At 31.7% G+C, this 10,197-nt stretch overlaps 1 protein-coding gene across 1 annotated transcript; it reads right to left on the bottom strand.

The window, feature by feature from the left end:
- Window positions 1-7,007: 7,007 nt before the first annotated feature.
- On the bottom strand, window positions 7,008-7,829 carry LOC123705576 (prefoldin subunit 1). Its single transcript, XM_045654428.1, has one exon. It carries the CDS (start codon window positions 7,706-7,708, stop codon window positions 7,325-7,327), a length of 384 nt encoding a protein of 127 aa, XP_045510384.1. The 5' UTR covers window positions 7,709-7,829; the 3' UTR covers window positions 7,008-7,324.
- Window positions 7,830-10,197: the final 2,368 nt, after the last annotated feature.

A 10,197-nucleotide genomic window follows, 5' to 3' on the forward strand; every position in this document is an offset into this window, starting at 1 on the left:
TGAAAAAAGGTGAAATCATGAAATATGAAAATCAATTACTCAATCACCAATTTTTTTTTGTTAATTGATTTTAATCAAGTTTTTATTTGATATTGTATAAGCTACTGACTTGAACGTATAATTATTATTTATTTATCTGCACTAATATAATAAAGAGGAAAACTTTGTTTGTTTGTTTGATTGTAATTAATAGGCTCATAAACTACTGGACCGATTTTGATGAAAGGAGAATGCCCATTTTTGGTACTGGTTTTTCTCATGCATCAAGACAACAATACTATTAAAAAAAATCTCGGCAATTTAGAGGCCTTCTTACCATCGGAAAATATATTTTGAACAGGGAATGTTTTGTAAAATCTAATAAGACATGTAATTGTTTAGATCCGTTATTATAGATTTAGTGTCCATTACCGGTTACCACGGTAACCAAGCGGTAACTTATTACATTTACTATGGTAAATAGCTAAATGTATTAATATCGATTATTGTTTTCATTGAATTACAAAAAAAATCAATTAACATAAAATCACTCTTTAAGGTATTGTTTATACACAGTCTGTAGGTTGTTTTAACAAAGATAGTGAAGTAAAATAATATAAATATGTATATATAAAAAAAAATATTATTATGACATAGCTTGGTAGGTAACCAGTTATTTCTTATTTGTTTCTTTCTTCGAATATGTAGTGAAAAAATGATTCAAACAACAACAACAACAACAACATGTAAACCGAATAAAAACTCAATTGGAATTTTTTAAGTATATATTTAGGTTTTCTTGAAATCCGTCCCGGAAGATTTCTGGTGCCTACCTACACTAGCCGATGAACAGATAGACTTTGTCTGAAAGCATAAGCTCTACGCATAGATTAAATATGTTAATCGAAAAAATAACCTTTGGACGATAAAATGTTACCTAAATCACACATAAACCTAACTAAATCGGGGTTATTTAAGTTTTGAGGTTATTTCACATTTTTCTCAATATCTTGAAAACCCCTGTTTTTATCACAAAAAAAATCAATTGGTAAAAATCTTTTGAATTTCGAAGAACCCTCCAAAACCACTCTGGCATTGACGCAACACTGTACTGTGGTCCATACTTTCATGGGCATTCTCCTTTTTCACAGACAATCTTAAGACCCTGAGAAAGAACATAGGCTACTTTTTATTGCGAAATATGTGCCACGGGCGAAGCCGGGGCGGACCGCTAGTTCAGAGATAAGTAATTAATATTTTTTCTATTCAAGGTTTCCATGTCTGGGCCGTGAAGAAAGGGAAAAATTATTTTTTTTTCTAAAAAAGGCTCAATTTGTAAGGAATAAAACTTCCCATAGCCCTGACTGAACCTAAAACACGAAAAAAATTAAATTATTCCATATGACGTCACTATTTACATCATCCTATATTATATGCCAGATATTGTTAGCCCCGCGTAGTAAAGTCAGTTTATACCTAAAATAAATATTAAGTAAGTACAAAGAAAATTTCAAGTCAACGTGCATGTAAGGAGTGGCACCCAATAAAATAGACAGAATGAAACAAAGTGTCGCCTCTATAGCGGTGAGTCGGTGACATCGCATAATCTATGACTGTCTAGCCGTCATTCGCGCGCCCCGCGCCGCCGCGCTTGGCGCACAGATTTTGTTCGTGGTGTCTGCTCCATATTAATATTATCTCAATGTCTATTTACGATAGTTTAATATCATAAGTTATTGTTTATGCACTATTACCAGCCTCATGTCAACATTGAATGTCTATTTACTAAAATCTTTTCACACATTATTCTTTATTATTATCCCCTTTCAAAGGACAAGATATTCAATATTTATTCCAGATTAAGACAACTCTTATTCAAGGCACATGATCTAAAAACTAAATCGCAGAAATGACAGTTTAGAGAAATCCTTTTGAAAATTAAATTTATACTATAACTTTGCAATCACACGTAGTGTCTAATTTGGAGACTATTTCCATCTGGCATGCAGCATAAAGTGAACTGCCCTATAAGAAAATTTCACCAGGCAACTAAATGTAAAATATACTCAAAATAAATCCCTTTTTGTATGTGACCTATATTTCTTATCTTCAACTAAGTAGGTATATTATTTTATGATTGTATAAGTTATTAACCCCTCAGCTGTCGCGGCGCGCCGCCTCAAAAAGGTGCTGTCTGTCGGGCAAATTCGAGCTTTCGGCGCTGATTTGCCGATTTTTTTCGATATTAAAATTTGTGATATAAACTTTAACCTGTGAGACTCTTGTAAATTTTGATGCTAACTAGATAACCAAACTTTATATTAGTTACCTTACTTACTCCCTGGCATGCTTATTTTACTTATTAGAAGCATTTTTACCCACACATTTTGAATAAATGTTACATTGTAAAGAAAAATACTCATAAAAAAATAATATCAAGGTATTTTAGATTTTTATTTTTGTATTTTCATACTAGAATAGACAATCTTTTGAGTGAATATAACAAAAACATAGGTTTATTTAATAAAAATTCGAGAAAGTTGATTATGAATATCATCGTTTACGCATGAGCATAAGCGGGCGCGATCTCCAATCATGTTCATACAAATACAGACTTTACAGGGTGCTCCAAAATGACAACATTTCAAAATTTTTTGCTATTTGTTTTTATTTTTATTTTAATCAAAACTAGATAAAAACTAACAGTAATTTTTACTTTTTGGAAATATTTAGGTTTTTATTAATGTTTAAAAATCGTCTTATTCCTAAATGACGTTATTCTTATAGTGGGCTTTGTTCTAACGTCTGTATGTATAACGTCTCCACATGTCTAATTTATTTTCTCTTAAAATTTGCATTTAAGACAAATATTTTTTGTGGTAACAATAGCATTATGAAGAAATGCTTTTTTTTTCTTTCATGCTCTTAATTATTATCTATACATATTATAATAAATCTGTAGAAGGGTCAATTCTGTACATTGAAAATATTGAAAATATAAATAGCAGGGGGTGTTACTGGATCGATACCAAGCCCAAATATGTGATTAAAAAAATTATTGTCTGTCTGTCTGTCTGTATGTGAAGGCATCACGTGAAAACTAAGGTTTCGGTTTCGATGAAACTTGGTATAATTATACCTTATTATCCTGGGCGTAAAATAGGATACTTTTGATCCCGGAAAAATACGTAGAAAAAAATCTTAATTTTTTCCGTGCGGACGGAGTCGCGGGCGGAAGCTAGTAATCGTATAATATGAAATGTTGTCCAACTACAAATCGAAAGGCACTGTATCCATTCAGAAAAATGTCTAAGCTGTACAAATGTGAAATCTACATTTAATTATACCTTAACTTAATTATAAACCGTTACATTTAATTTATAAATCAAAAATTTACGGAAATTTGAGTTTGAAACATTTTTTATAAAATACAGCTTATGTAAAGGATAAAAATCAATAAACTTAAAGATTCAGAATAAATAAACAATTACATATAAATGATATTATACATCTAAATGTTATACTTATCATTCTAAAAATCAACAAATAATAGGAATCAGAAAACATACTAAATGAAAATCATTATATTATGTCCCTAGTTGTATAGAAGAAAGAATCGTATCATATTATTGTTTTATTAAAAAAATGAACGTTATGCCTTAATAAAATTAACGCTCCCAATCCTATTTATGCATATAACTTAGCCACGCGTTACTCAAATAATTTTGTCCGTGGGCTAAATTAGCTTATGAGTAAATAAATAGTACAGAGATTCTTAAAAAAATATCAATCATCTAACGGATTGAAATAATAGGTAAGTACTTAAATAAATTTTATTTAACTGATAGCACTATAAAAAATTGTTATGAAGCTTTGTGTCTGTACTATTTATATACTCATGTGGTTGTAATGTGTGTGATGTTGACGCCAACATTGGCCAATTAATAGGAATATTTGCAACTTAGCACAAATAACGTCGAACAGAACGAACTTCTGTTCATTATTTCTTGTAATATATCGAACACAACGACCGCCTTGAGACGACGATTTATTACCACGAGGTTCCACTTGAATTTGATCAGGAAAGTGATGAAAGCTATCCAATCTAGTTTTTATTTTACTTCAATACATGCGGTATTTCCAAGCATATTGTAATTAAGATATAAACTAATCGGTAAAATTGTATTAAAATCGGTTCAGTAGTTTAGTCCTAACTACTAAGTCCGTAGTACACAAACGGCATGGAACTTAAAAATATTTTGATTGGAATAAAATAAAACGTAATGTGTAGAATTTCACGAAGAATCCTGGTATCAGGAATTAAAAGCTGCAAATTCCCTGACACTGATCGTGTAAGTATTATTATCTGTTCATTTGACAAAGTATACAGAGTTATATTTTCTTGATTTCAAATACTGTTACGTCCTATTGTTAAAGTAAGCCTTGGAGTGTCTTGTCTTCCATTGCCACAAGGATCGTTGTTCCATTTGAATTCTCTTTTATTGATACTCAAATGCTTACGAATCGGAAAAAGGTAATCCTATCAAATAGTTACTTAGATATTTTTATCTTCAAATGAAAATTAAAATATCAAGGTGGAAGTTTATTTAGGGTTACCTAACAAATAAGTAATTATTGATTATGTAGTTTTAGACAGCAATGTGATATCTTCAAATAAAAAAATTGCTTTCTTCTTCTGGGTACTTAATAGAAGCAGTTTTGACACCAAAAATACAATAATTGTTATTGCTAGTCATTTACAAAATGAGAGGATAGATTTATATTTTCAGGCGTACTGCAAATGATGCATTTAATTCGTTTTATTAAATCTGTAATGTTTCAAGCCTATTTAAAGTCATGAATGCAAAAAAATAATCGTCTTCAGACAGCGATCTACATCTATAACGTTCTGCCTACGAATGTACTACATATAGTACATAAGAATAAAAAACTCGCACACCGAGGGCTCCGAACAAACCAATTTTTTATTATGTTGTAACTCTCAAATTTTATGATTTTCGAAATTATTCCTCAATCTGCGCTATAAGAGCTTATTTTACCCCAATTTCAAAACTCTACGTACACGGGAAGTACCCTGTAGGTGTCGATTCCCTTGCTAATGTCGAAATTTGCGAAAATTTGCAGCATAAACGGCTGTATCTTTTGATTGCGTTGGTTTATAAGTTTGATTTTTTCGCAGCTTCAATCGACTAAAGTAATCAATATAAATTTCAGTTAAATGTCACATTACGCGCTCCTTATAAAATGGGTCTTGACAGACAGACAGACAGATGGGCAGATGGGATGGACAGACGTAATCTTATTAGGGTTCTGGACCCTTAAAAACCAAACCCTTTGGGATGCAGCCGTTAATACTGCAATTTTTAGCAAATTTTGACATTTGCAAGGCAATTAAAACCGACAGGGTACTTCCCAAGTACATAAAATCTTTAAATTTGGTAAAAAGCAATGTTTTATAAAAACAGATATAACAATAATTGCAAAGAACATGATTTTTTAATTGCCATTTACAAATAAAAAAAGTACTTAATAATTTCAACTTTCAACTAATATGAACGCCTACGTGTATTAACTTGATATTCACATTTAAAACTCAGATTTACAATTTAAAAGATACCTACAGCATAATAAAAAAAATAAGTTTGTACGAAGCCCTCGGTGCGCGAGTCCGACTCGCACTTGGCCGGCTTTTTATTTTTTCTGAAACTTAAGGTTCCCCAATAAATAATAATATGTTGTATTTGTATGAAGGTAAGAATATGTACAATTAAAGTGTTAAATTTCTTTTTGAGTTTGTCCTACACAAATTACATAGTATCACTTTGTCCTATATATAGGTCATAGTGAAAACCATTGTTCCCTTGTTCATTGTTGTTTGTAGGTTTTTTTACTATTTTTCCAGCATATATACACTTTTAACCATAATATACTAAAACTAAAAGAATTAAGAAAGAAAATGTGTCTCTGGAATTTTTTCGTAAGCAGGTTACGGACTATAATTTTTGTAGTTGATTATGTATATCGTTTTTAACCTGAGGACAATTATAAATACCACAAAAACGATACCTTTCAATATAAACAAAACATATTATCATGTACATTTTATTTTGTATGAAAATGAAAAATTTAATTGAAGACGAAATTTAAAAAATAGTGACGTTGAATTTGTGAACATCCTGTATGCGGATTTTACGGGGAAATTATTGTCGGTTTTGATTTGAAAACGAAATATCTCTAAAATGGAACATAGTATCAAATTTTGAATTATATCATTAAAATCTTCATAAAATTTCTCGTAAAATGATGTAAAGAACAAATACAATATGTAAAAAAAAATATGATTTACCAGGGGTGAAAAACTAAGCAACGTACAGTTAAGTGATAGATACATATTTGAAACCATTATTTATGGTATAATTGTTGGTAATTTTCATTATTTCGGCACATAATCATTAGGTTATATAGTCAATAATAATTAAAAGACCAATAAATAATTACCGTTTTTCAACTTACCGCAAAATTTTACATTTTGTAAAACTTTAAAAGTTAAAAGTTACTCGACTAAAGTATGACATAATTACTGTTATATTTCGAATATTTATCGGTCAAATTATTATTGGATGGACTTTAAATATTCAGTAATTCATAAGCTATCATCTAAATAGTCGTTTATGCAGATTTGAACTATATTTGCGTTACAATGAGCCAATTTCCAACCGGCGGTGATTTGGCACAGATCTGTGCCCCGACAGACTACGGGTACAAAATTTTTGGCACAGATCTGTGTTCCGACAGACGAGGGTTTAATTAACAAACATCCTCACTGTTGCATTTATGTCAATAGGTAAATGGTTTAATTTCTTACATACATTTTTACAATTAAGCTTATAAGTGTGTAGAATCTAACCAGATTTACTTTGTTATAAGATAAATTTAAGTATATGTTGCAGAAAGAAAATAAATGAATAATCTACAAAATGGATTTTATAATTTAAAAATAACACAAATTCTTAATTACTCTTTATTAATAAATAATATACAAATAATGTAAGTAATCATTAATAACTAGAATTATATGCAATGAGAGTAGAAATAAATGAAGAACTTGAGGCATCGTCTTTAAATAAACCTGGAGAAAATTGTAGGCTGATGAATTGAAATAAACCGTGCTCGATTTTGGAATCCAGTTTGTGAGTTACAATGATTTCAATTTAGTTGTTATTTTTCGAATAGTTAAATAAAATATAATGTCATGTAGTTGCATATCTGCCTCAAATGTGATGACCAAATCGTAAGAACTGATGATCGTTTTACTAGCTAGGATTTATGTAGCCTTTTCACCCATTTCCTTTTTCTGTTGCACCATTTCCCTGAGGTTGTCTTGGCTTTCTTTTAGACTTTTCTCCAAATAATACTTGTTCTCTCGAAGTTCGTCGGTTCGCGAGTGGAAATTATTCACCTTGTTCTTGAGATTTCGTTTAACGTCATCCAAGTCCGTACGAAGGAACATTCTGCCGACGGTTTCGTAAGTTTTTGTACCAGGTGGTAAAGCGCCCAATTCATGTTGGGTGATTTCAACATGTCGCATGACCTGTCTTAGTACATCCATTTGTGTATCAATTACTTGTATTTTCTTACTTGTTTCAAGCATTTTCACATGGAGTTCGGCAAATGCCTTTTTTAATTCTAAATCCACCGGCTTCGACATGATTTCTTCTATTTTTTCTAATATATAACTGTAACTAACAACTATGAGTAAGGTTAACTTTACTTCTCTTTTTTTAAATTCAATTGTGATTTGTGAATTCAGTAATCAATAATCCTTGAAATGTCAAATGACGTCAGACGTCAGGAATCAGGGCTACCAACTCTAAATAATCCATACTCCACAGATAAATATATTAAGTAACCTCCCCCACAGAAAATATAATATTAACATTACTTCTCCTCATTGTTCGCTCCATTCTCCTCACATTGTTTTAGGCCCCGTTTCCACCTGCAAGTAAACTCGCGGAAGTCTTGCATGAGTTACTTGCAATGTCGTTTACATATCCTGCAATTTATTGTTGCAATAAATGTCGTGCGAGAAGCTCGCGGATCATACTATCGCAACTTATCGCGGAGGTGTTTACACACGATCTTGCGAGTGACGGGATATGAATTACTGTCACAATTTTTCTATTCTATTTTGTGAAATAAATCGTATACTATAATTTATAATGTGTACTATTTAATGTAAAATGATCTAATGAACTAATGTAAATAATATATTGTTTAAATATGTACTAACTTAGTTAAATTATAAAATTAGATAAGCATAATATAAATATATTGTATGCCAATTTGTTGGTGAATTGTGCGGACATGAAATTTATTATAAAAACTTTGTAACCACAATTCAACAAATAAATTTTCATTTCATTTCATTTTCATTTCATTTTCAAAAAATAATCACATTATTCCATCTTAAGACCTCATATAATCCTATTGACTTTATAGTTTCTTCATTCTTCACAAGAGCATTCACGACTCATTAATTTCAAATAAACAAAAATCAAAAGCCGTGCGGGCGATACTTGCAGCTTGCTGCGAGATATACGGAACTAGACCGATAAGCTGCGAGATCTGTCGCGAGTAGACGCAGTCATGTTTACACATGCTTTCGCAACTTCTCGCAAGAAGCGCTTGACAAACTGTCGCGACAGAACTTGCAACATAGTTTACACATGCAAGCTGCTGTCAGACAGACTGTCGGACAGTTCTCGCAGAAGTTTACTTGCAGGTGGAAACGGGGCCTTAAGGTTTTAAAGCTTTCAAAACTATAAGTAGGTAATTAAAAAAAATATTTTAGATTTGATATTTATTATGTGGTGTCAAGGTGTAAATGTACCTGGTTCTAATTTTTAGGAAATTTTACTCAATTTTCTTTGGGTGTGCGTGAGCGACAACGTTAAGCTAGAATTCGATTAATAAGTTTATAAACTGATAGTTTCTGTTATTTAAATGAGATGGATTGAACTCTGATTGAACTATATTAATTGTAAATAGGGAAAATTTAATAACCACACAAACAACACATACAACGATCTGTCATCAAGACGTGACATATTATTGCCTGTGCGTTTTGCCTTGGTTTTGAACAAGTTTTGAATGGCTACGACCATAGCCTTCTCTATCTCCTGTAGAGGAGAGGAGGACACCTACAGGAGATAGAGAAGGCTATGCTACGACCAAGCTACGACCGGCGACCGCCGGCCGTGATCGCGACGCGGACGCGGGACGGCGCGGCGCTAGTTCCTAATTTCGCCACATGCCGAAAGTTTCGGGTAGCACTAGGTAGCATAAAAAAACTTGTTGCCATAAGTTTGCCACAACCTTGGCCACAACCACAGGCCACAACCATGGAACTATAGTCATCTAATTCCGTGGCCACAACTTATGTTTAATTCAGACACAAACCTTGCATGAGGACTATAATGCATATGAGGAGAAAAATGAAATTATCCTTAAACAACCATAAAACAATTTTTGAAATTGGTATTTGTAAAATTACCATACCTACCTGATCCCTTCTCTGATTTTATTTGGATTATGAAATGGCTAGATCATTAAATAAACAATAAAATTAAAAAAAAAATATTTGCAATGTAATCAAATAAAGAAACATGTCTTAGGATCTGGATAAAATCTTTGTGTCAAATCTAGACAATATATTTCATAATCGCGTAGTTAAAAGAATATCCCTACTTAATATTATAAATGCGAAAATAACTCTGTCTGTCTGTTACTCAATCACGCCTAAACTACTGAACCAATTAACATGATGGAGATATTTTGATACCCGAGAAAGGACATAGGCTACCTTTTATTGCGAAATGTGTACCACGGGCGAAGCCGGGGCGGACCGCTAGTAGACAACATTCTAAACCATCAAGCCTTACATCAAGCAAATAATTTTGTATGAAATCAGGAAATCTTTATTATAACTTCAATCATCATCGTTCACGACTTCACGTTCGCGTACGAAACATGCAATGGCCAATCTTAGAGCGATAAGACTGCCCATATTCATCGAGCTTACAAAATTATCTAAAAGTTTCATTTATTCATAGATGCTTTACTATTTTATTAAAACATTTTGAAACATTTTTTAGAATGCAATCAAATCAAATTTATGTTTCATAGACAAAACTAAAC

This window comes from Colias croceus, chromosome Z (assembly GCF_905220415.1).
Source record: "Colias croceus chromosome Z, ilColCroc2.1".
NCBI classification, from domain to species: domain Eukaryota; kingdom Metazoa; phylum Arthropoda; class Insecta; order Lepidoptera; family Pieridae; genus Colias; species Colias croceus.